The sequence below is a fragment of the Protopterus annectens genome, chromosome 5.part0 (assembly GCF_019279795.1).
Source record: "Protopterus annectens isolate FY-2018-M chromosome 5.part0, PAN1.0, whole genome shotgun sequence".
NCBI lineage: Eukaryota > Metazoa > Chordata > Ceratodontiformes > Protopteridae > Protopterus > Protopterus annectens.
This window is the reverse complement of record NC_056735.1, coordinates 1,225,520,469-1,225,548,190: the sequence shown is the minus strand read 5'-3', so window position 1 is coordinate 1,225,548,190 and position 27,722 is coordinate 1,225,520,469. Positions and strand designations below refer to the sequence as shown.

Here is a 27,722-nt window from a genome sequence, read left to right as displayed (position 1 = left end):
TACAATCCCTCATAAAATCATCTAAGGCTAGCTTCGAAAGAAAAATTGCACAAGACGCTAAAGATAATCACAAGGCTTTCTTTAGTTATGTCAGAAACCTGGGTGGAAACTCCCAGATATGCTCTGAGTTAGTGCAAAATGACAAAAAATACACTGAACCCACAGACATTGCAAACATCCTGGCAGACAGGTTCAGTGCAAACTCCCCCCCTCCCCAAAAATGAGCAAATGACTATCCTAACAGAGTGTAGCCTCTCTGACATCACAGATGCACAGGTGACAGCTGCCCTCTCCAAAGCAAAAAACACAGCATCAATGGGACCGGACGGTGTCCCGGGATGCATTTTACATGAGCTCCAAGAAGAACTGAACCCTCACTTAAAATCACTGTTCAAGTCTCAGCCTTACAACAGGATATGTACCCAAAGAATGGCGTACAGCAACAGTGGTCCCACCCCATAAAGGTGGTGCCACAACGGACCCCGGAAACTATCACCCTATAAGCCTAACTAGCCTGGTCTGCAAAGCTATGGAGTGTATCATCATGGAACTCATAAACAAAGACATTGGGAACCTCCAAACACTGGATCCTACCCAATTTGGCTTTGTTAAGGGCAGATCTTGCCTCTTGAATCTGGTCAATTTCTTTGAAACAGTCACCAAGGCCATAGACGAAGGGAAGGTAGTCCACACAGCCTACCTTAACCTTGCTAAAGCCTTCGACACAATACCCCACTCGGGCATCATAAATAAGCTCACCAGCTTAAATATTAACCCCTATGTCACAAGATGGGTTGCAAACTGGCTTAGGGATAGAACCCACATGGTTAGAATTGCAGGTGCCATGTCAGACTCTAAACAAGTTACAAGTGGGGCCCCACAAAGCTCAGTCCTAGGACCTCTCTTGTTCAGTATATATTTCTCTGAGGTACAGGCTAACACAGGAGGACTATGGCTGATAAAGTTTGCAGATGACTGAAAACTGGGGGCCATAATCGACTCACCGGCTGACACAAGCATCCTCCAACAAGGTCTCACAGAGACGGATAACTGGTGCCAGAGCCATGGCCTAAAGCTAAATGACAAAAAGTGCATAGTCATCCCCTTTGGGAAAAACAAAGTGCCCACAAATTACCACATAGGTGGTTATCCATTAAGTACGGAAGAAGTAATTAGGGACCCAAGTAGATTGCAATCTCTCCTTTGACAATCACATTGCCAAAGTGGTTAGAAAGACATTTTTTAGTATTTGTTACTACTGCTTCTGACAACCTGTTTAAACATGATTGTAAATGATTAAAGTGTAAACCTTGTTATAGTTTTGCTTACTGTTACTTTTGATAATATGTTTTAACATGATTGTAAGTGTTAAATGTGAACTTTTATAATTTTTGTAATCTTTGTATCTTTATTATTGGAGCTTTTCTCCCCAGGACTCCATTGAAAACGGGTACTTCGGACCCAATGGACAATCCTGGTAAATCAACTATAAATAAATAAATAAATAATAAATAAATAAAATATAGCCCACCTTATCACTAAGGGGTTCACATCTAGATCAAGATAGGTCATTGTGCCCCTCTACTCATCACTCATCAGACCCATAATTGAATACAATGCCCCATTTGGGATGTACCTTACCCGACACCTGCTACAACTAGAAAGACCCCAAAAGTACCTCACCAAGAGGATCAAGGGACTCAAACAGATGCCCTACTCAGTTAGGCTAAACAAACTCCAGCTCTACTCAGTTGCTTACCGCCTACTCAGAGGCGATCTGTGTCTGACGTGTAAAACCATGTCCAACCCAGAATTAATGGACATGCTCCACCTCAAGAAATCCAAATCCATCAGAACTACATGCTCCAGTGACTTAAACCTCAGCACAGAAATAAATAGAACATGCTGAAGGGATAGATTCATATCCCAGAGGCTCCCCTCACTCTGGAACAAAATCCCAATCCATGTCAGACAGAGCCCCTCAATGACCCTCTTCAAGAAGAATCTTGATGTTTGAATGGGAGATCGTAAATTTACCCCGGGATCTCTTCTGTGTCACTGCTAGACAGAGGCATGGTAAACTAACCTTAAATGGGCTGTCTTCTGTGACCTACTATACAGAGGCACAGTCAACTAATCTAAGAAGGGTGGCAAAAGCCAAACACACTCTGGCTAGGCTTATAATGCCCTAGGGCAGATAGCCTAGTATGAACCTATGAACATTGCTAGTACCCAAGCACCTACCAGACCTCCTAACTCACTCCGTATAGAACATCTCAACATACATAGCATTAACAACAAAATTTCCCACCTCCATACCCTCCTAGATGTCCACTTATTTGACATCCTATGTTTATCAGAAACATAGCTAAAAGCTGCAATTAAAGACAATGAACTCACCTCACCTGGTTACAATATCCTGAGACTAGACCGCACAGCCAAAAAGGGAGGTGGGTAGCAATCCTTTATAAAGTACAGCTACAAGTTACCACTGATAACCTTAGACCACCTTTATACAATAATGCCGAAATTCTCATTACTAAACTTCTGCTTAGCACATGTAAATCCATATATATGATTTGTATCTACCTTCCTCCTGGAAATAACATTAATACCCTTGAAAATATCCTTAACTGGCTTTCTATTAATCTCCCACAAGAAACTATAGTCCTTGGAGACTTTAATATCGACTGGAAGTTCTGTAGTACTTCACACCCTACTACCCATATTAACTTATATGGCTTCTCACAAACTATTACCTCCACAACCAGGATTAATGAACCCAATAACAAAGAAAGTACCTTAGAGTGGATTCTCACTAATACTCATCATCAAACATACAAAGTAGGGACCCTCCCAGATGATCTAAATGACCACTCACTAACTTATATTATCAGACATAAAACCAATCTAACTTACCCAAATACTTTCAGAACAATACGGACCAAAATACATTTTCACCCTGAACTTTTCCAAACAGATCTCAAGCAGTGTAATTGGTCACCACTAAAATACCTCCCACTTGATGAAGCCATACAATACTTTAATTCCACATTCTTAGCCATCCTTGACCACCACGCCCTAACACGCTCTATTAGAAATAAGACTATACCTGCCCCATGGCTCTCAAAAGCCACTAGGTGAAAAATCCTTCTTAGAAACAAATCCTGGGCTAAGTGGCATACTACTAAGAATCCTACAGGCCATCAAAACTTTAGACAACTTATAAATAATACAAAAAAGCTATCCTCTTAGATAAAAGAAACTTTTACTTCCAACTACAGCAAACTTACCAAAATAAACCAAAAAAGTTTTGGACTAGCATTAACAAACTACTACACCCAGGTCGATCTATCACGCCAAACCCACTAGGCTCTAACCTTGAGAATCCCACACAAACTGCCAATGCCTTCAATTCCTTCTTCACAGACGCCATCCAAACTTTTGCTAGTCAGCTATCTACAGGTACCTCAAATCTGCCTGCTTCTACTACTGGCCCACTTCCATCATTTCAGTTACAACCAGTTTCTACTTCCTTCATTTGCTCCCTTCTCCAAAAACTAAAACCTACCACCCCCTCAGCTGACCAACTACCTGAAGAATACCTGAAAAAAGGAGCTAAAGCCATAGCCTATCCCATTTCCATACTGATTAACAGAACCATAAGTGAAGGAACCATCCCAGCTATCTGGAAAATCTCTGACATTATCCCCCTACATAAAGGTGGGAACTCTAATGACTTTTCAAACTATTGTCCTATAGCTTTACTCTCTCCACTGGTAAAAATAATGGAAAAATGCATCCATAAGCAACTACTTCACCACCTAATCCAAAACAACTTACTTGCCAGCTGTCAACATGGATTTAGACCATTCCACAGTACTACCACTGCCCTGCCATCCTTTACAGACTGCATTAATAAAAAACTTAATAATATTCTTTCCTCTGCAGTCTTTATTGATCTATCTAAAGCTTTCAATATGGTTAATCACCAGCTACTTTTAAGTATACTCAAATCCCTTTCACTTGAAGCTCTAGCCATAAAATTGTTCGAATCTTATTTACACAATAGTCAGCAGGCTGTGCTATGGGATAATAATCTATCTACCCACCTCCCCATTTCCCTCGGTGTTCCTCAGGGCTCCATATTAGGCCCACTCCTATTTTCCATTTTTATTAATGACCTACAATCAGCAATTCCTCAAGCCACCTGTATTCAATACGCGGACGACTCCACAATAATATGTTCGGCCACTTCTCCATCTGAACTACAGTCCCTTACCCAAAAAGCATTTAATACAGTAGAACAATGGTTTTTAAACTGCTGCCTCCTCCTAAACCCCCAAAAAACTAAACTTTTGCTTTTTACTCCAACCCGGAAGTCTACCCCAGCAAATTTCACACTCGTATCTAATAATGGCACTCTCATATCTCCTGACCCAACCACCAAACTCTTAGTAATAACAATAGATAGCAACCTTAACTTTGATACTCATATCAACAACACAATAAAAACAGTCAACAAGAAAATAGGGTCCCTCTATAGAATCAAACCCTTCCTTACACCATTAGCCAGAACCGCTATATCCCATACTCACTTAATCTCCACTCTCCTCTATGCTTCACCTATATACACTAATCTCTCAAAAAGCAACCTCAACAAACTGGCAATCTCCTATAATACTATTGTTAGATTTGCCACTGGCTCTCCTTTTAGAACTCATCATTGTCTTAATCTAAAGCAGCTAGGATGGCTGGAGTTTTAAAATCAGCTTCAATTTCACCAGCTTGCTATTGCCCATAAGACCCTGTATCAATCCACCAATACTCCAATACTCTCTAGCCTCATTACTCCTTACAACAATCTTAAAAAGTTACGCTCCTCAAATAAACTACTTGTTTGTACAAGCAGATCCAACAACTTGGCAGGAGACTCTCTGTTCTCTAATACTGTTGGAAAGCACTGGAGCCTACTACCCACTGAACTCTTATCACTGTCCTCAATAACACTTTTCAAACAGAAACTAAAACTATATCTTAGAACACATTGGTTATGCCCCTGTACTAACCCTGACTAACTCTTTTTCTTCATACTAATGGATACTCTTCACGTTTTACTCTTCTGTGCTAACTACAAACTTATCCTTAAAGAACCACAGAGACCATGATATTGCAATTTAAATCTATGTATATAGTAACATCTTTTTATGTACATGACCTTTTATTGTTTGTGTTATGTTTACTATATGTATTGCATTTTTATTAACAACATCTGCGTTATGCTTGGACTGTAGCAACATTCTAAAATGTATTGTGTGTGTTGGAGCTTTTCTGCCGGGCCTCTACTGAAAATGGAGTTATATCCAGTTAGATTAGTCCCGTCAACAGGAGAGTATACAGACAAAGAGGTAGGCAAAGAAGAAGTGGGATTGTCAAAGAGATGAAGAAAGTAGACAGGAGTGTAAGGAGATGAGGTACATGGCAAAGAGAGAGGTGGCGAAGGCTAAGGATAAGGCATATGAAGAGTTGTATGAAAGGTTGGACACTAAGGAGGGAGAAAAGGACCTGCACCAATTGGCTAGACAGATGAACTGAGCTAGGAAAGATGTGCAGCAGGTAAAGGTGATAAAGGATAATGAGGGAAACATACTCACAAGTGAGGAGTGTGTGTTGTGGAAATGGAAAGAGTACTTTGAGGGGTTGATGAATGAAGAGAATGAGAGGGAGAGAAGACTGGATGATGTAGGGATAGTGAATCATGAAGTACAATGGATTAGCAAGGAGAAAGTGAATGAAGAATGGAAAAGTTGTTGGCCCAGATGACATACCTGTGGAAGCATGGAGGTGTTTAGGTGAAATGGCAGTGGAGTTTTTAACCAGATTGTTTAATGAAATCTTGGAAAGTGAGAGGATGCCTAAGGAATGGATAAAAAGTGTTCTGGTACCGATTTTTAAGAATAAGGGTGAAGTGCAGAGCTGTAGTAACTACAGAGGGATTAAACTGATCAGTCACAGCATGAAGTTATGGGAAGGAGTAGTGGAAGCTAGGTTAAGAAGGGACGTGATGATTAGTGATCAGCAGTATGATTTCATGCCGGGAAAGAGCACTACAGATGCGATGTTTGCTCTGAGAGTGTTGATGGAGAAGTACAGAGAATGTCAGAAGGAGTTGCATTGTGTTTTTGTAGACTTAGAGAAAGCATGTGACAGGGTGCCTAGAGAGGAGTTGTAGTATTGTATGAGGAAGTCAGGAGTATCAGAGAAGTATGTAAGAGTGGTACAGGATATGTACGAGGGTAGTGTGACAGCGGTAAGGTCTGCAGTGGGAGTGATGGATACGTTTAAGGTGGAGGTGGGGTTACACCAAGGATCAGCTCTGAGCCCTTTCTCATTTGCAGTGGTGATGAACAGGTTGACAGACGAGATCAGACAGGAGTCTATGATGTTTGCAGATGACATTGTGATCTGTAGTGAGAGTAGGAAACAGGTGGATGAGACCCTGGAGAGCTGGAGATATGCTCTAGAGAGAAGAAGAATGAAGGTCAGCAGGACTAATTCAGAATATATGTTTGTGTGAATGAGAGGGAGGATAGAGGAATGGTGAGGATGCAAGGAGTAGAGGTGGTGAAGGTGGATGAGTTTAAATACTTGAGGTCAATAGTTCAGAGTAACGGTGAGTGTGGAAGAGAGGTGAAGAAGAGAGTACAGGCAGGATGGAGTGGGTGGAACAAAGTGTCAGGAGTGATTTGTGACAGACGAGTACCTGTAAGAGTGAAAGGGAAGGTCTACAAGAGGGTAGTGAGACAAGCTACGTTATATGGGTTAGAGACAGTGGCATTGACAAAAAGGCAGGAGTCTGAGCTGGATGTGGCAGAGTTAAAGATGTTAAGATTTGCACTGGGTGTGACGAGGGTCGACAGGATTGGGAATAAGTATATTAGAGGGTCAGCCCAGTTTGAAAGGTTTGGAGACAAAGCCAGTGAGGCAAGATTATGTTGGTTTGGACATGTGCTGAGGAGGGATGCTGAGTATATTGGGAAAAAGATGCTAAGGATGAAGCTACCAGGTAACAGGAAAAGAGGAAGGCCTAAGGTAAGGTTTATGGATGTGGTGAGAGAGGACATGCAGGTGGTTGGTGTGACAGAGCAAGACACAGAGGACAGGAAGAAATGGAAGCAGGTGATCCGCTGTGGTGACCCCTAATGGGAACAGCCAAAAGAAGAAGATGATGATGATGATGATGATGATGATGATGATGAACAAATGAAAAATAAAAATAAAAAATTAAATGCAGAAGTGTGAGGGTGGGCATGCACAGTCTGCCTGTTGCATGTTCCCTGAGGCTAGCTGTAGCATGCACATCAGTAAGAAATGTGTAGGATCAAAAAGTAAAATCCCCCCAGCTGTTGGCAGGTCAGCATTACCCCACCCTGGACTCCCTTTGGACCCGTGCTGTTCCGTGAATCAAATTTGGTAATCATCTAGGGGATAATTAGAATCACTGGCAGACCCAGCATGGATGTAAGGCACCAGGATAGCTTTCAAGAAGATTCCACGAAGAAAAAAAAGAAAGCAGGAAAAAAAAAATAACATGAGACTTATTTATTTATTTATATTGCATTTGTTAACTGGGTGGGTCCAGCTGGGTAAGAATTTACTCTTTTTCAGTGGAGACTCAAGGGGAGAAGCTCCAAACAGACATACAAGTAGAGACAAGTTTACAATAATACAGAGCAAAGCAATTTCATGAATACAATGGATAAGAAAAAAAATAATGTACTCCATGGAATTAAGCATAGCTATATACAAAAATATAATAATAACGGTGTAAAAGGAAACAATGATAATAAATCAAGAGAAATGCAGTAAGGGAGTTAAGGTTATAAGTAATAATTTTAAAATAATATGGCATTATTAGATTAGAGGCTAGAAGGAGACATTGTGTAAGTGCAGGTGACCTCAGATCTGAGGAAGAAACTAGTGCAGGAGTAAAAAAAAAGAGAAACATGTATGTACAGGGGGCCTCAGATGAGAGGAAGAGATGGTACAGAAGAAGAAAGTAGTAGTGGAGGGATGTAGTGATATAGAGGGAGGGTGCAAAAGGGAGAGCATATAGATATAGTAAGTTATAGAAATAGGAAAGGTCTTAAAGATCAGACTTAGTGGTAAAGTGGGTATAGGGAGAGGGAGGGGTTAAGTAAGGTGGTTGCAGGTACATATAGGGTTGTTATGGAGGTACAGTATCAGGTCATGTTTGAAGGTAGAAAGGGAGGTATGGCTTCTGATTTGGAGTGGAAGATTGTTCCAGATAAGGGAAACGGAGTGTTTATAGAGTATTTTACTTATGTTGTTTGGTCTATAGACTTGTAGTAGGTGTTTATTGGAACTGCACAGGGAACGGGGGGGGGGGGGGTATACCAGGAGATTAGGTTGGATAGTCAGAGTTAGAATTTCCATTTATTTATTTATTTATTTAAATTTGTTGACTGGGAGTGTCAGACTGGACGTGGGTCCATTTTCAGCGGAGGCCTGGGGAGAAAAGCTCCACAGTAAAATAAACAGAGAGTAGTTACATTGGATTACATAGTGATTAACAATTTAACATAGAAATTACTTACAACATATTTACAGATGAAGAACATAGTACATCAGTAGACAACTAGAATCTTTATCTGTGAAGTACATAACAGGCATTAACAAATGTAACAATGAGAAGTTCCAGCTGTATAATAAGTACTAGGCTTATGAGCATCTGAGCTTGCTATCATCAAGGTAGTTAGTGGAGGTGAAAGAAAGGTAGTAGTTGGATGGGGTGGATGATATTAGAGTGGGAGTTGCAAGGGCACAGCCAGCATGTTTTTAGGTGCACTTTTAATAAAGTTTTGAAGTTGGTGCATGATGGTACGGAGGTAATTGTGGGTGGGAGTGAGTTCCATAATTTGGCTATGGCAAGAGAATAGTGCTTCACCAGCAGAGTTATTGGCTTTAGTGATCTGCAAGTGATTTTTGTTGCTGGATCTTAGTGGTCTGGTGGTGCGATAGGGTTGGAGTAGATTCTGGAGGGATGGGACATTTAGTGGATGGTTTACTAGTTTGTGGGTGAGTGATAGTTGATACCACTGAAGGAGGTGAGGGAGTTCAAGCCAGCCCAGTTCAGCAAGTGAGAGACAGTGGTGACTACGGTAGGATGCCCCTGTGGCGAATTTTGCGATTTTGTTGTAGCAGGTCTCTAGCTTGTTTAGATCACATTGCCTGAGGTTGGTATATACTAGAGAGGCATAAAGTAGGGTGGAGATAAGGTGGGAATTTGCTATTGAAATCTTTGCTGCTTTGGTGAGAAATTGTTTATTTCTGTATAATGCTCCTAGTTTTTGTGGACTTTTTATGGTCATGGATATGTGAATGTCAAATTTTAGTTTATTGTCTATTTCCACTCCTAGCAATTTGGTGTGTTCAGTTGGGTATATAGTGGTGTTGTCTTTTGCTGTGATGTTAAAGTGAGAGTTGTTTTGAGTATGTTTGGTGGGTTGGAAGATGAGTAGTTTAGTTTTGTTTGGGTTGAGTATTAATTGGGCATCGGATAACCATGTATCAACAGAGGAAAAGGCTTCCTGTGTGACTTTTTGCAGTTTGGGTAGGGACTGGGCTGAGCAGATGATGGTAGAGTCATCTGCATATTGGATGAGTGTGCCATGTTTGGTGGCAGAGGCTAGATTATTGGTGTAAACAGAGAAAAGTAGGGGTCCAAGGATGGATCCTTGGGGAACCCCTATGGAGACAGGTAGTTGGGGAGATATGTCATTCTGCCATACAACGGATTGTTGGTGGTCAGACAGGTAACGCTGAAACCAGTTGGTGACTGATTGTGAGAAGGATAGGTTATTGAGGACAGAGATAAGTTGTTTGTGTGGGACCATGTCAAATGCTTTAGATAGGTCTAGGAAAGTAGCAGAGGAGAGATAGCCATTGTTTTTATGCTGAAGGATAGTGTTTGTAAAGGAGAGTAAGGCAGTGGTGGTGCTATGGTTTGGTCAGAAACCATGCTGAGTACTGGAAAGGAGGTTGTTAGTAAGGAGGTAGTGTGAGACCTGAGAGTGTATGCATCTCTCTAGTATTTTGGAGAGTGGAGAGAGAATAGCTATGGGGCGGTAATTGGTTAGTTCTGCAGAGGGTCCGCCTTTGTGGAGGGGAATTATATGTGAGACTTTCCACAATGTGGGAACGTAACTTTCTGACAGAGATCGGTTAATCAAGATGGATACTGGGTAGGCCAGAGCATCAGCTGCAATTTGTAGGTATTCATTTGGGAGGCTGTCTGCTGCTAATTTGGTGGGTTTAAGTTTAGTTAAGAGTTTTTTTATGTTGGAGGTAGGTACAGAAGAAAAAGAGAAGGCAGTGGGGAGATTACTAGTTGAAGGTGTGGGTTGGAGGAGAGGGGGGTTGTGTTGTTTAGCTAGTGATAGTATGATTTGGGTGAAGTGTGTGTTGAATGAGGTAGCAATATTTTCTGAGGAGTGAGGGATGTTAGGAGGAGGGGTATTGACTTTACCTGGGTGGAGGATGGAGTTTATGGAGGACCAGAATTGTTTGGGGCTGTGTTGTGAGGAGTCTAGGGCAGACTGGTAGTATTGGAATTTGTCCCGTTTTATTAGCTTTTTGACTCTATTGCGTAGTTCTAGGAATTTCTGTCTAGCTGCGGGGGTTTTGGTTTTGCGCCAGTGCTCCCAGGCTTCATCCCTGTTTTTCATTTCTGACTTAATGGTTTTCTGTAGCCATGGGGAGGGTTGTGCTCTGGTTCCGGAAAATCTTATGGGGGCATGGTAATTAAGGATGTTCAGGAAGGTAGTATTAAAAGATTCAACTGCGTCATCTAGACTGAGGTACTTTAGAGCATGCCAGTTACATTCTTTGAGGGATGAGATGAATGTGAGTGGGTTAACGTTTATTTTTTTACGTATTTGATGATAGATGACAGATTTAGCTTGGTACAGGTATTTTTTGAGTAGGAATGTTGGGGAGTGATCACTGAGGCTATCTGATAAGCAACCTGTTATATATGACTGGGGGTTCTTACTGACTAGTATCCAATCCAGGGTAGAGTGCTTGCTGGAGTTTTTATTTATCCTTGTTGGTGACTGGACTAGTTGGGTGAAGCCATGAAGGTGTACATGATGGGTTGGATTGTTGCCAGAACAGGATTGCCAGTCAATATTGAAATCACCTAAGATGATAGTTTCTTGGGGGAGATGGTGGGTAGACCAGCTGAGGAGGTTTTCTAGTGGAGGGATGTTTTGGCCAGGTGGGAAGTAGCATCCAATTATGTTGATGGTTTTGTTTCGGTTAATTTTGAGGTTGGTATATATTATTTCTTCATTGCCTATTTGTGGAGCTGATGATTTTAAGATCTGGATGTTTAGATGTTGTTTAAATATTATAGCTACACCACCTCCTTTTTTGTTTAGCCGGTCTACTCTTAGTATGCCGTAACCTGTAGGGAGTATTTGCTCACTGGTATTGTGAGGTTTTAGCCAGGTTTCTGTCAGGACGACTATATCTGGGGAGTATAAGTCTATGGTGGCATGGAGTTCATGGACTTTGTTGGATATACTTCTAATATTTAGGCTTAGTAGAAGGAAGTCACTTGGCTTTCTTTTGGCTGTAATATGGGAGAAGTTGTGATTTCTAGTCTGATTATGAGGACTGGGGTTGGAGATGGTAGGGCCAGGGTTGGGGTGGATGTCTCCACTTAGGGCTAGTTTTGATATGCATGAGATTATTAGTTTTCTCAGTTTTTGAATGTGTTTGTTTATAAGGGAAATTTTATGATTGTTCTCTGTGGGTAATAGGTATGGTGGGAGGGTTACTATGTTATGTTGTAGGGGATGCTTTACGTTTGAGTAATATAGTTGGTAGAATATGTGGGGGGTGCATAGGGATGGTTCTTGAGCTGGTGGGAGGGGAGCTGAGTATGGGTGAGACATGGGTGGTGGTGTGAGTAGTAGTACAGTGGTATTGGTTGAAGTGGGGGAATGATGGAGCTTTGGTAGGATGTAAGATATGCAAGAAGAGTGCATGCAGTGAGCAAAGGAAAGGTATGCTTGTACATGTCAGTTGAGGAGGTGTGATAGAAGAGGGAATATGGAGGAGGTAGTGTTGGGTTAGCGCTGTGGTTGGCTATTGGAAAGATGGGAGGGGTTTGAGTGCAATAAAGGTAGGACCACTGGGGGCGGGAGGTAATAGGGGGCAGGGCGGGGAGTAAAGCGGGTAGAGACCCTGTTAGGTTCCTGTATGAGGAGCTGGAAACAATCACAAAGCAAGAGAAGTATGTGTTAAGAACAATCACAATTGACCAAGGACTGCTCTGAAACTGTAAGTCTTGTCTTAATTTCTCAGGTGGAAAACCAGGATAACCTTGTACCAGTAGGCTACTGTGGTATAGTTTAAATAAACAAACACACAGTATTGATCAGTTATGGATACTATTTGCTAACAGAAGGGAATAAGAGAAAGTGGAGGATGTGTGTGTGTGTGTGTGTGTGTGTGTGTGTGTGTGTGTGTGTGTGTGTGTGTGTGTGTGTGTGTGTGTGTGTGTGTGTGTGGTGGTGGTGGGGGCTGCTTACAGCCAAAGCACAGTGCTCTCAAGGGGAAAATGAAGATTGGCTCAAACAGTTAGACACATACTCAAAGTTAACTGTAGCTGTTTGCAGACAGTTCAGACCCGGACTGCACTTTTCTTATAGGAATGTTAAAGGTGGTACCGCAGTTGAATACTTAAGAGTGGTGTTAGGTCTAGAAAAGAAGAGTACAGAGAGGAAGCAAAGGATTTGTTTATATATATATATATATATATATATATATATATATATATATATATATATATATATATATATATATGTGTGTGTGTGTGTGTCTGTAATAATCAAATAATCATTAACGTTGAGACAGTTTCATTTCAGGACTGAACAAAATTAAATGTAGGTTTCATACACTATATGAGGGCAGTGGAAATCACATATTGTTGAGAAATCTGTATGCTTGTAGAAAAATAAAATAAATGACAAAGCTGCAAGAAAAATATCTTCAACTTCTCAGAATATCATTTGGTTAATGATACACAGTAGATCATTGTAGAGTAAATCATGGCCCTGCAATCTTTATTAGCATTCTAGTAAACATGCAATGTAAAAAATTACTCTAGTCTTAATAAGCTGAGCATGACTGTGCACATCATCGCTTAAAGTCATCTAATCGACAGGATCACAGCACACAGAGGAAATAGTATTTGCAGAACCAACAGATTTCTCCATCAACATTCACATTTATAATCATTTATAATGGAATTTATAATGGAAGATCAACAGAAACTATGTGTTAAACCTTTGAGTAATGCGTCAACCACTCTTCTGAGTAAATACTCAGCAAATCGGCTATGAAGCAACAGACATGATCCAACACATACAGTCCAACACATATTTATCAGATATATACATTACTAAATGATGCAAAGGTATCCAGTACACTTGCACTAGTCATTCTTCAAAGGCACTGTCATACATTCCTCTGCAATGTTATGTTATCAGTGCTCTCAGATTGTACGGTTTTATGAGATTGTAAGAAACTTCATATAAAGTGCCACACCAAAGATCAGTGAGGGGGAATATCAGTTATGTTTGCGCTGTTTATCATAAACCTGACTCTGCATTCTTATAAGTTCCAGATCTCTTTGCTGATTTTATACATTTTCCCTGCATATAGCTTATCCTGTACAATCAACCTTTGCTTCCATTTTATACAGAGTACTGACACCATTGTTTCTTCATCTAGCTATCATGGTACAATTTTAGTGCAGTTCCTTATATTATAGGGAAACAAGACAGGCTTAAATACAGTAAACGCTTGTTAACCAGCACCCATGGGGATTGGTAGATGCCAGATAACTGTAGTTTCTGGTTGCTTGAAAGTTACTATTAAATATAGGCCTGACTAATACTGTACCATGTACTATTTGTTTGGTTTGAATTGTTCTTAGGTTAGGGGAGAGGGAATTTACTCTTATCTTTATTTTTAAAACTCTAAAACTCTAAAAAACGTAAGGTATGTTTCTACAGGGAGGTGGACATAAAGTGCAACATACAAAAATTGTACTGTATTTCTTCGATTTTTTTTTTTTTCGGGTTGCTTGAGTTCCAGTTAGCTGAGAGTTTACTGTATTTTGCACCTGGATATAGTAAATGGCTTACTATAATTAAAGATGTATGAAGGAAATCAGGCTTGACAGTTTTGAATCTTTATCTATTGCTTTCTTTCTGCTCTATGGCTATTGGTTCGTGTGTGTGTGTGTGTGTGTGTGTGTGTGTGTGTGTGTGTGTGTGTGTGTGTGTGTGTCTGTCTGTGTGGTGTGTTACTGAATTTTTTTCACAATATATGTGAATTTTTGAGTCTGTTACAAATATTTTGAAATATGCATATGTGGTAGATGTGACACATAAATACTATTATTTTTAAGCTAAAACATTTATCACACTAAATCTGTCAGAATTTTGTCATGAAGAATTTCTCTTGCTTTTTCAGGACTAATGACACAAGCCTCCTTTCCAACAAAGCTCACTTACCTGTCACCCATGTTATTATCACTGATACAAGCAGACCAAACTCAGAAGCTGCATACAAGCTCGGACCGCTTCTTTGTCATGGGGACAGTAAGTTTACTCACTACTGCTTTTAACCAAACCACTTAATTAGTCAAAATGCTTTATTTCTAGTAACTGAAGGAGCGGATATAATTTGGTATTTTTACATATTATATATGCATGTCTTATAAGTTATCATGTGCAATAAATTCTACATGTTTGGAAATGTATTGCTCTGAAATTTGAGAAAAAAGAATCTGTGGCTGTTTCACACACGGCTGCCATAAAGTTAAATTTAAAATGCACAGTTTACTATCACAGATTTACAGATGAAATTATAACCCGTGACTAATGAAGACATAATAATATCACACAAATGATGCCCCACTTGGCAGACTATAAATGTTTTTTGACTGAAGCAGTAATTCAAATGCTTCCTTTTGTTAAGTGATGTAAAAGGTTTGATTCTTTGCTACGGTCCAGCCAGTTTATATCATTTGTGATAGTTCATATCTTATCTTATTCCTAGGATCACAGGATCATAGGAAGTTTCTAGGCTATTGGCCCTGAGGCTCTTACAAGTCTAGCCAAGAATTTAGCCCATGTTCTGACAAGTCAGCACCTGATGCCACTGTCCAGCAGGGACACAGGTGGAATCCCAGGGGTGTATTTTCTGTTCCCCATCCAGTTATCCAGGTTATGCTTAAAAAGGTTAATGAGGTACTCTGCTTGATGTGGGGAGGGAATCTATTCCATACAAGAGGGAGTCTCTGGGGCAGAATTCTGTCCTGCCAACAAGTTCTATTGATGTCACAGATCAGGTTGAGGTTGTGTATGTGGGTTACTTGAGTGGAACTTCACTTGTGGATATGCAGCAGTCCCATCAAGACGGGGTCTGAGATTGCATTGTATGCCAGACAGAGGTCGCCTCTGAGGATTAGAGGGACAGGGTTTTTAGCCTGTCTATGTAGGGTAGATGTTTGAAGTCCTGGATTCTTCTGGTGAGGAACCACTATGGTCTCTTCAGCTGTTGCATGTGCTTTGTGAAGTACATGCTGAAAGGGGCATTGTACTCAATAATAGGTCTTATAAAGGGCGAATACAGGGATGTTATGACCTCCTTGTCCCTGGATGAGATACCCTTATTAATGAGGTGGGCCATGTAGAAAGCTTTCCATACAGTGGAGGCAACATGGCGGTCAAACGTCAGTTTACTGTCAACCTGGGTGCCTAAGTCACTCATGACTGATTCCGTGCTTAGGACCTTGTTATTAATAGGAAAATTTGTGGGGACATCACTCTCCCTAAAGGGGATGATGATGCATTTTTTGAAATTCAAGTTTGAGGCCATGTTTCTGGCACCAGTTATTTGTTTGAGTGAGACCCTCTTTGAGGATGTCCACATCACGAGGGGAATTGTTGACAGTGCCCAGCTTGCAGTCATCTGCAAACTTGGTATACCATAGCCCACTTGTTTTGGCCTGCACCTCAGAAAAGTTTAACTCAAGGAACAGAATCCCTAAGGCCGATCCTTGGTGTACAGCACTCATTATACATCTACTGATTGAGGTGGCTTTCTCTGTTTTGACTAGGTGGGTTCTATCAGTGAGCCACTTTGCTACCCATCTGGTAACATACGGACTGATGCCTAGTTGAGAGAGTTTATCCATTATACCTGAGTGGGGAATAGTATCGAAGGTTTGGCCAGGCCAAGGTAGGGGGTATGCACTGTCTTCCCCTCACCCATGGCTTTGGTGAATGTCTCAAAGAATTCAACCAGATTTAACAGGTATGTCCTCCCCTTGATGAAGCCAAACTGTGTGGGATTGAGTGTTTAGAGGTTGCCAATGTCTCTGTTAATGAGGTCCATGATAATCCACTCCCTGCCCTTACAGATCAGGCTAGTTAAGCTGATGGGTCTATAATTTCCTGGATTGGTGATGTTCCACCTTTATGCAAAGGCATGACAGTGGCTGTCATCCACTCAGCTGAGATGAAGCCTGTACGCAGACTTTGGTTGAACAGGGTAGCTAATGGTGCTGCAAATTCCTGCCTGAGTTCATGTAGGATGCAGCCTGGAATGTTATTGGGTCTCATGGAAGCTGTATTTTTTGCCTTTGAGAGGGCAGTGATGACTTGCTCCCTTAGAGATAAGGGAGGGGACAGGTGCTGGGGATGTCCAGTTTACCGATGGGGGACAGACGGGTGAAGTTTTTGCTGAACATGTCTGCCAGCAGGTTGGCTATGTCTACAGCATTTGTGTATGTGGTATCCTTGACCACCAGTTCTGACCAGATCTGCGTGCTTCCTTTGAAATTGCAGACATAAGTATAGAAGGCCTTATGATTGTCTTTAGTAGAAGGAGCCAGTTTGGACTCAAAGTTTGCTTTGGAAGATTTCACTAGTGTTCTTATTTGCTTGTTCAGACTAAGGAGAGATTGCTTGCAATTAGGCACCTGCTCCGTTTTGGTCTTGGACAGCATTTTTTCCTTTTATTTTTATATACATTTCTATTTATTCTTATGTTTGCAACATATATTTAGGGTGTTGACACACAACTATATACATTTACATCTTGTACAGTTATACTTTTATGCTGCTACATTTATGTGAAGTGATTTAGATTTGGTAGTGGTTTTAATTAATTCAGGAAGTGATGTCATGCAAGATTTCCTATTTAGACAGTTTATTTCCCTTAATTTTTTGTATCTGATGAAGTTCCTGTGTTAATTTTTGGAACAAAAGCGCCCACACCTATTTACTTGTTTGTCTGAATAAAGAAAGCACTTTTGAACTGAATTAGACGAGTCGGCTTGATTAAAGCACACTTTAGGGATGCTGCAGTGCTTACTCATGGTGGTTAATACCAAGTCCAGGATATTATCACCTCTTATGGGGGGGTGTCTCCCTGCTGGTCCAAGGCATTTGCATTGATAAAATCAAGGAATCTTGGGTGTTTGTGTTTTGGCATGAGTAGTTCTTCCAATCTATGGCTGAATAGTTAAAGTCATCCAGTATCAGGGTAAAGGGTTGAATCTTGATAGATTTGAAGAGGTCCAGGTAGGTGCAGTGGGCATCATGAGTCAAAGTTCGGGGCCTGTAGCTAGCTATGATTTGAATGTTGATCTTGTCAATGGTTGACTGCACCTGGAGTGTCTCCTGTATGTCATGCTATTTGACCAGCCCGGAGGTGTGTATGTCTTTAATATATATATATATATATATATATATATAGATATATATATATATATATATCTATATATATCTATATATATATATATATATATATATATATATAATATATATATATATATATATGTATATATATATATATATATATATATATATATATATATATATATATATATATTGCACCTCCACCTCCTTTCTCTTGGCTGCCCATGGTTTGAAGTCTGAAAGTATGCTACAATGAATAACCTGGTATGGCTGGGGTGCTATCCACAGCTTTGAACCTGTTTTCTGTGACTGCACAAATGTCAGCATCTTCCAGGGTTAAGAATGCTTGCAATTAATGCACTTTCATATTTAGACTCCTAGCGTTTAGCAGCATGACCTTTAATTTATGTTTTTATGAAATTTTCATGTTGGTAGTATTGATCTCATGGCATTGCCTATAAAAGGCACTATGGAGGAGGCAAGAGCCTTTGCCAGAAGCCTGAAGCCCACGATTGACAGATGCAGGCCATGTCTGGCAAAGCATCATGGTCTACCGATCATGTCTTCCCAGGCTGTCAGGTACTGGATCCCCTTGGAATGACACCAGAAACTAAGCCAATTGTTAAAGTCAATAATTTTCTATTTGTATTGAGGCATCATTCTGGGTAATGGTAAAATGCTGCTTAAGGCTAGGAACATACCTGCCTGGGACATATATTTAGCAAGCTTGATCATGTCTCTCTTCATATAGTCTAGGGAGGTACATCTCAAGTCATGCAAGCCAACATAGACTATGACGGAGTCATAATAATACCTGTTGTTGACAGACTTGAGTACATGGGTGATATGGTGGATTCTGGAACCTGACAAACAGCTAACTATGACTTTCTCCTTATCCGTCTGGTGTGGGGCATATCTGTGTGTCCCACAATGGAGTCACCTATGACTAATATGTTGGGTTTATGTTTAAGTCTTAGTGGCTTTGAGACACTGTCTGGACTATTTGTGGTGTGTGGTGGATAGTGGCATTCATATGTGTTTTTGCATTGGAGGCCTCTTTTGTTTGGGTATGTTTTTGTTGAGGACCTCTGCATATGTGAATGTGCATTGTGTAGGTTTGGGTGGTGTTTGAGGTGTGGTGTTTGTGTTGACAACCTTCTCAGTGCCAGATATACTGGCCTGTGAGGGAAAGAGCATAGACTCTAGCTACTTAATTCAATTGCATCTCTCATAAATTGTGTTCAGAGTCTCTTTCATACTAGGGAACAACATGTCAATAACTAGAAGGTCAGTCTCTTCATTGATGGCTCTAGAATCAGTAGTCATTCTAGAATGAGATGTTGTTTTCCAGTTATATCATCTGTGGCTTGTAGCATGAGTATATAGACAACAGCTGGGACTTAGCACTCACAAATGTATGGTTATACACACTGCGGCAGGGACAAATCATGGGAAAATATGCATCTTTCAGGATTGCACCATAAAAAGATGAAAGACGAAAAGGTTGTATGAGGCATAATAACTGCTAAGCTGAGCAACGTATTGTAGGGTGTCATACTGTGAAAAATGCAGGTTTGAGAAATGTTGAGGTACAGCATAGGCTGATGGCCTTCAGTCTAGAAACAAATTATCATCCACAACCCCTTTTTCCCATTTTTTGCCCATGGAGTCAAGGTGTCACTTCAACAGTGTCAATCAACTAGAGCCAAGGTTCACAACAGCGAGTGGCTAAAATTGTCAGAGGTTTAAATAAGAAATGTTGTCAGAATGACAAAGTTGTCTTGATGGTTAAGTTCTTTGCCTCCTATACACAAGGTCCAAGCATCAATCTTGATCTAAGGACAATGCCTTTGGGGAGTTTACATGTCCTCCCTGTGTCTCTGTAGGAATCCCACTCCCACTTCCCAAAAACATGCTGAGTATTTCCACTTCAAGTTCACCTAAAAATTGAATTGAGTCATGGGTAGCAACACAGGTTCTCAGTGGTGCCTAGCAATAAAAGAGTTGTATAAACCAACCACTTTAGGAATCAACTGTGCTGCACAGTATCTCCTTGACAGGATAACATTAATTACACATTGTGTACCATGTATGTCAAGATAAGCCACAAACTGGCTGTAGGTGATTTTGTTGTGTTTACTAAAGTCACTAATCACAGGCATGGGATCCAACCTCAAATAATTATCATAATTGTGGGAGTGGTCTGTGTGTTTCTATTGATCATTGTGTGTCCTGGATCAGTTAAGCTACTAGATGATGTCCAGTTGCACTCCTTGGGTTACCCGGGGTGATCTGTTGAGCAAAAGCTAGAAGTAAATCCATTCAGCAGGGCATGCTTACTAGATAAAGCAGGACAACATGAGTTAGTGCTGATAATAGGGGACCTGAATGTTCATTTATTATTTATTATTTATTTATTTTACATTTGTTAACCGGGATAGTCCGACTTGAGACAAGTCCATTTTCAGAGGAGGCCCGGGGAGAAAAGCTCCACATTGAAAATAATTGACACTTAAGTATGTAGTTACATAGAAATCAACACATTTAAGAAATCACTAAAAATTTATAGTCAAGGTTCCATGTAATTGAAGCAAACATTGTGGGTTTATGGTAGTCATATAGAGATAACATTATACATGTTAGAAGTGTGTAAGAGAGAAAGACATGTACTTTAAGGTTGAATGTAAGAATGCTAGTTAAGATAAAAGGTGGTTAGCTAAGAAGGAAAGTTTTAGTGAATATAATATAGAGGGGGAAAAGGGTGTAGGCTCAGAATGGGTAGGAATCAAGTTATATTCCTGATAATAGGATTCTAAGGTTTGTAGAGAAGTGTATGTTGTTTGGGATGGGGAAGGTTATTAATGGGTATTTCACCTCTGTGATCTAAGTTTATCTTACGTTTGTCATGAAAAATATGTGTATATACTTTCTGTTTTTGGTTTGTCTAGGTGGAGACATGGACATAACTATGTATTTTCTTATCTATCTGTTATTTTTTTGGTTAGTCTGGGTTAAGACATGGACATAGCCAATCACTGTTTAGATAGATCTTTAGGGATATTTTAAATTGGGGCAGGGAGGATATAGTTGTTAGTTCAGCAGGAAGTAGGTTCCATTTTTTTCCAGCAGAGTTGGAGAATAAAGATTCACCAGCTGAGTTGTTGGCTTTGGTTGCTTGTACTAGCATTTTGTTAGATGAGCGGAGGGATGCTAGGTTGGTGTAGGGGGTAATAATATTAGACAGAATGGGAGTACTGGTAGGTAGATATAGGGATTTATGTATAACTATGAGTTGGTTATAATGGAGCTGATTGGATAGTTCTAGCCAGCCTAGTTTGTGATGATTTTGACAGTGGTGGGTTCTATAGGCTGACCCTGTGGCAAATCTAGCTATATTGCTATAGGAGGTGTTGATTTTGTTAAGGTTTGATTTACTTAGATTTGTAAGGATAGGTGAGGCGTAGAGAAGGGTTGACAGCAGATGTGTCCAAGCTATGGCAGTTCTGGCAGATGGGGTTAAGAATTGTTTAATCCAATACAAGGAGCCTATTTTTTTGTTAACTGTTTTTATGGTTTTGTCTATATGGGCGTCATACTTCAGATTATTATCAATGATTACTCCAAGTAGTTTAGTGTAAGGTTCATGGGGAGATTATGGTGCCATTGTTAGATGAAATTGTAATTTTTGGTAATGTTAAATTATGGGTAGGGGAGAAAAGAAGAAGTTTGGTTTTGTTTGGGTTAAGCAGGAGGCGATGATTATTCAGCCAGTTTTCTATTTTATTGAAGGTGATTTGGGATAGGGATTGTAGTTCAGTGTGAGTGGAGGCAGAGCAGATAAGTGTGGAGTCGTCTGCATACTGTATACAAGTTGCATCTGGGATAACTTTGGGCAGGTCGTTTATGAAAATAGTGAAAAGGAGGGGACCCAATATGGAGCCTTGGGGTACTCCCAGGTTGACAGGTAGAAGGCTGGATAAATTATCAACTATTAAGAAAGATAGTATAGGATGATGACTGCCTGAGTCTACAGGAATAAAGTAGGAGAGGCTATTAAAGACTTCTGTCAAATAGCGTAATGGTGGCTTGTTGGTTATCAACACATGACTCAGTAAGAGAGACAGTCACAATATTACATACAAGAGTGGCCACTATTTAACTCAGATAAACTCGAGCCATCAAATGCAAGCAGTGGTCAGACATAGGCATCAGAACCATAGAGCGAGGGGGAGGGAGCAACCCCCCACTTTTATAGCTGTAACACCTATAGGCGGACCCATGAGTGCATTGCATGCTAACGTTAAAACACAAAAGTGCACAGAAATGGATTCCACATCAATGCTGTAAGGAAAGATTTTGTTATGCAGTAAGGAGAGAGATTTTATGTATTTTGGTTTTGCTGTGCGTTTTTGTGCTGGAAGGAAGCTCCATTAGTTATGCAGGCCGAGGTCTGTCTGTGTGTGTGTTATGCAGGCTGAGGTCCATTAGCTGAGTTATGCAGGCTGAGGTCTGTTAGCTTAGTTATGCATGTAGGCTGAGGACCATTAGCTTAATTGTGCCGGCTGAGGGAGGTGTGTGTGTGTGTGTGTATGTGTGTGTGTGTTACTTATGGCTAATGGTTAAGGATTTCTTAGGCTCAAACCTTGTACCTTAGGTACAGGAGCCAGCATTTTCTACCCACAACACCACTTATAACCCAGGGAGTTTGGTCTATTCCTCTTAAAATTTGTGGTTTTCTCACAAATCAGTGAGAATGGAATTCACTAAATAATGATAGCCCTTTCAGTTTCAGTCTTCCTATCTTTTTTGGAAACACATGGTAACACAAAACAGTATTTTAGCAACGTTCTAAAATTATACAAGCAATATTTAAAATGTTTCCCTGGTTTTGGGCATTTACCCCCCCCCCCCCCCAAATAAATTTTGTTTTTTTCCAGATGTCTTCTGCTGTGAAATTGAGAGATTTAGTTTTGTCAGAAGACAGCACAGTGGTGCAGCAGTAGTGTTGTTGCCTCACAGCAAGAGGTACTCCTGTTCAGTTCTCAGTTGGGATTCTTTCTGTGCGGAGTCTGCATGTCCTCCCTGTGTTTGTGTGGGTTTCCTCTGGGTGCTCCAGTTTCCTCCCACTTTACAAAGACATCCATCTGGAGCATTTTTCCCTGGGCCTCCGCTGAATATTGGCTTTGTTCCAAGTTGGAATTTCCCAGTAAACAAATGTTAAATAAATAATTAAAATAAAAGTGGATGGTGCAGTGGTAGTGTTGTCACCTCACAGTAAGAGGTTTTTGATTTGATTCTTGGCTAGGGTGCCTTCTGTGTGGAGACTGTATGTCCTCCCTGTGTTTGTGTGGGTTTCTTCTGGATGCTCTGGTTTCCTCCCATGTTACAAAGATATGCATCTGGAGCATTTCTCCCTGGGCCTCTGCTGAAAATTGGCTTTCTTCCAAGTTGGACTTTCCTGGTGAACAAATGTTAAATAAACAAAAACTTTTGCTGAGAGATTCAGGGGAAGAGAAGTTTAGTGCTGCTTATTCCGAGTCTGTTTGCAATGTTAGTAGCACAACAGGTATTAGCCTTACTGTTGATGCAAAAGGCTGTGGGTTCTACTCCCATAGTATGCAGATGGATCACTGATACTGTACTACTACTTGTGTATGTGCCAAACTACTACTTGTGTGCATGCCTCAAGTCGTCTTGCCTGCATTCCTGTTACTGTACTGTGTTGTACTTTAAAGGGAGTAGATGCTACAGTCCTGTGAATGTCCTCCTTTGGAGGAATTACCTAGTAACTATGAACCTGTTATCAGTTTGCCATCTATTCCCTATTGCAATATGACTAGCTTATCAGTTTTTTAATGTAACATAGGCAATTATTCTTCAAGGGCAACAGTCACTTTATTTGTAGATGAAACAATGAAATACAAAGTTGTTTCTTAGCAGCAACCTCTTCATTAGTTAGAGATCCCTATAATGTGGAATTATTTAGATGACTTACTTCTGCAGAGATTTTGCATATTTACTTATATTGGTGGATTGTAATGACAGAAGTTTAAGTAGCCTTTATGGCTGAAATTTTCTGAAATGTGTAGTTTTTCATTTGTTCATACATTCTGGGCCGGATTCAAGAAGGCTTGCATGGAGTCTTAGAGAGTAAGACTCATGCAGCCATCATGTCCGATGAGCGATCCAGGAACAGCCTGCAGGGGCGTGCAAGAGAGCTCCCAAAATGGCTCTTACACGGACAGGGCTGGGATATGCAAAATACCTCAATTGCAGGTGAAAGGCATGCAAATGAGGTAGATTTGATTCAGGAAACCGAACCTGTCCGAGTAAGAGCAGTGTTATTTGCAGAAATGTACTCAGTTGACAACTGAGTACCGTTCTGCAAATAGCAAAACGGAGCCATGACAGCTCTAAATAAAGGTTGCATCCAGTGCAGGAAGCATGCCAATGGCCAAATATACAGCCACTGGAAATGTTTACTGATGCAATAGGAAAATAAAAATAATTATTTTTTTCGCGATCGATGTTTAAGCGTAGCGCAGTGCCACGCAAACGGGCTGCGTTCTAAAACCCAGAATACTAAAAATTAAAACCCACAAATGTGGATTTTATTGAAATTGTTAATGTACAATGCAAGGGAATGGCTGGCTGAAGACAACATGGCCACTGAGTAGAGGTTGCTAAGGGGGGAAGCTCAGTCTAAGAGATGTAACCAAGCATTAGTAGGCAATCCTATGTAAATGAGGGTTAGGATAGTGAATCGTAAGTTTACATAGCAAATAAGCACAGTCAGTGGAGTGTAGGAGTAGGATAAGGGGAGTAACAGAGTAGAAGATAGGTGACATCATGAGGGGGTATGTATGAAAGAAGTGAAGCTCATTGGAGCAGAGAGGCATGTGTCAGCTGTCATTTACACATAATGGAAAGAGGTGTGTCAACACGTAGGCTAGGGAAAGGCAAGAAATGGAAGGTGTATGCCATGGATAACACCAAAGTTTCTTGCTGAGCATGCATGCATGCGTGTGCGCGTCTGTAAACCCGAGTAAGACAGAGTGCGCACGTGTAAGCGTGTGTGTGTGTGCGTTTAAGCTGGAGTAAGTATGTATAAGGCTGTTTAAAGAGTTGTAAGCACGTTTCTGTCGGTGTGTGAGCGTTTTAACCCGAAAATGCAAGTTTTAGTCTGTGTAAGCATGTGTGCACGCGTGTTAGCTGCTGTGCGCGTGTTTGCGCTTGTGTGCACGGCGCTCCCTCCTGAGGAATCAGAAAGGAAAAAGGAAGCACAACAAATAGTAGGAAGCTACCAGGTGAAAACAATCAGAATCTTGCAATTACACAGGCAGTACACTAGCCCAGCCCAACCTAGCACTTAAAACTTTGCAAACAACAGTCCATTATGTTTCTCACAACAGACACTGCAGTAAGCTAATAGAAGTGAAAACTGAAAAATCTTTACTGAGACAAAGAAATGTTAGGGGCTGCCATTGCTGTTATAAGGTGACATATGCAACATGCTGAGGGTGAAGACAATGGAAATGCTGCTGGACAACTCACAGCAAGGAGACGGAGAAGAGTGTACAGGCACAGGGTAACCTACCAGGGGCTGCATGAGCTGGAGATAGTGGACCACTATAGAGTGGACAGAGACCTCCTGCAGCAAATTGTTGAGCTGTGCAGGCCACGCCTCACACACAGAACCAATAGAGGGGAACCCATCCCCATAGAAACCAAGGTATGTGTTGGCCTAAGAATATTAGCAACAGGTACCTTCCAGAGACCAACTGGTGATATGATGGGGATACCACAGGCATCAGCATTCAGGGTATTGCACCAGTTCCTGGATGCCATGCCAGCACATGTCGGTGATCATGTATATTTCCCCAATTCCTGTGAGGTATTGGCCAGCAATATGCATCTCTTCCAGCTAATAGCGGAATAACCTGAGGTAGTGGGTGCAATAGACTGCACGCACATACACATCAAAGCACCAGCCGGTGAGCGGGGTAGGGTCTACTTCAACCGCAAGGGCTTCCCCTCCATCAACTGCCAGGTTGTGTGTGATGCCCAGGGCATAATACTGAATGTGTTTGCAGGCTGCCCTGGAAGCTACCATGATTCCCATATCTGGCATCTGATGCAGCTGTACCAGACATTTGCCAATGGGGACATCCCACATGATCACCTAGTGGGGGATGCTGGCTATGCACTGGAGCCGAGGCTGATGATACCCATCAGAAACGCACACACACCCCTGAACAGGAACGCCATAATGAGGCACACGCACAAACACGTAATGTAATAGGGCATGTGTTTGGTCTGCTCAAGTCACGGTTACGGTGCCTGGACACATCTGGTGGAGCCTTGCAGTACTCACCAACTACATGTACCCAAATTGTCATGGTATGTGCTATGCTACATAATATGATCCTGCGAAAACAGCTGCAGCAGGACCAGCATAGGCCTGGGCCAAACAGCCCCCCACCATTGCCAAGGCCATCACAGACTCGGAGGAGGAACAACCTGAGCCTGCCCCAGTAGGCAGAAGGAGGCACACCCAGTATGCTTTGGCCTTGGCAAAGAGGCAATGCATAGCACATACACTGGCTCAGTAGGAACTCTGGAAATTATACCTCTCTCTGACTCGCACATATAGTAAAAGGGATGGCTAAGTTGACACTACCTGCTTTCAAACATGTACAGGGAGTGTAGTATGTGCATCAGACATAGGCAGCCCTGCAGCACCACCTAAGGCATGATTGCCATGTGTTAAGCAATATAAAGCAGTGCTAAACAGCGTTTACCACTATGTAGTAAATGCAAAGAAAATCACACACACCAACTAGCACAACCGTGGTCAATGTTGAGTAATATTGGGCAACGTCCAGCAATGTTGGTGAATATTGAGCAATGTCGGACAAGCCTGGTCTAAGTAGGGCATAGCTGAACAAAAGCCAACATGCTCATATTTGCTTAACTGGCCCTTAAGCAGTCTGGTCTGCTCAGTATGAAAATATAAAGCAGTGATGGGCCTCGAACCCAGGATACTGTGCACTATAGTCAAAGTACTGAGCCACTAAACCATGACAGTATTGCAGTGGTCAGCCTGTATGAAGGAATGTTGATAAGTCTATGCAAAGTATCTCATGGAAACCCTGCAGGCACAGCATAATCCCTGTCGAGTTATGACACAAAGGTGAGTCCTACAGTAAGAACAGAACTTGGCTTCCAACACACACAGTATAAATGTTAATATTGGTCATGTTCACACACATCAACAAATGTAGTGGACCTCAGATAGCAACATACTGAAAGGTCACACTGGGCATGCTCACACACTTGAATAATGAGACAAATGTCAGGCAACAAAACACGGAAAGCTTGAACTGGGCATGCTCACACACTTAGGCCATGTCTGAGTACAGCAGTGGGCCACGCATATCTGGCAGTTGCATGTGTTAACCCAGGAACCTGTCACTATCCAGCAGTCCGCCCTGTGCACAGAGTTATATGAAAACAGACATGTCTATAATATAGTGGAACCCTGTAATAATCAAATATGTTCTGCAGATACCGAAGTTGTTCATAGAAACTGGTAAAGCAAAGACGATAAAGACCTACAAACAGTATCAGCAATAAACATTGTGCATGCTCAACATTAGCATAGGTTCAGAGGTCGATACTAGGCTATCTGCCCTAGGGCATGTACAAGCCTAGCTAGAGTGTGTTTGGCATTCGCAACCCTGTCAGATTACTACACTGTGTGTGTGAATAGTAGGTCACACAAGATAGCCCATGTACATTTAGGCTAGTGTGCCTCTGTCTAGCAGGGACACAGAAGATATCCCAGTTGTAAACATACGATCACCCATACAGTCATCAAGATGTCTCCTGTAGGTGGTCAGTGGGTGGCTCTGC

The 27,722-nt window shown here is 41.2% G+C and overlaps 1 protein-coding gene across 1 annotated transcript in view; it reads left to right on the top strand.

Annotated features, from left to right (window-relative positions):
- The window catches only part of LOC122802342 (contactin-associated protein-like 5), a 2,566,556-nt gene that overhangs the window by 1,431,755 nt on the left and 1,107,079 nt on the right, over positions 1-27,722 (top strand). The window contains exon 13 of the mRNA XM_044071980.1: positions 14,572-14,699. Within this exon, the coding sequence (XP_043927915.1) occupies positions 14,572-14,699 (128 nt within the window). The remainder of the gene's footprint in view (positions 1-14,571; positions 14,700-27,722) is intronic.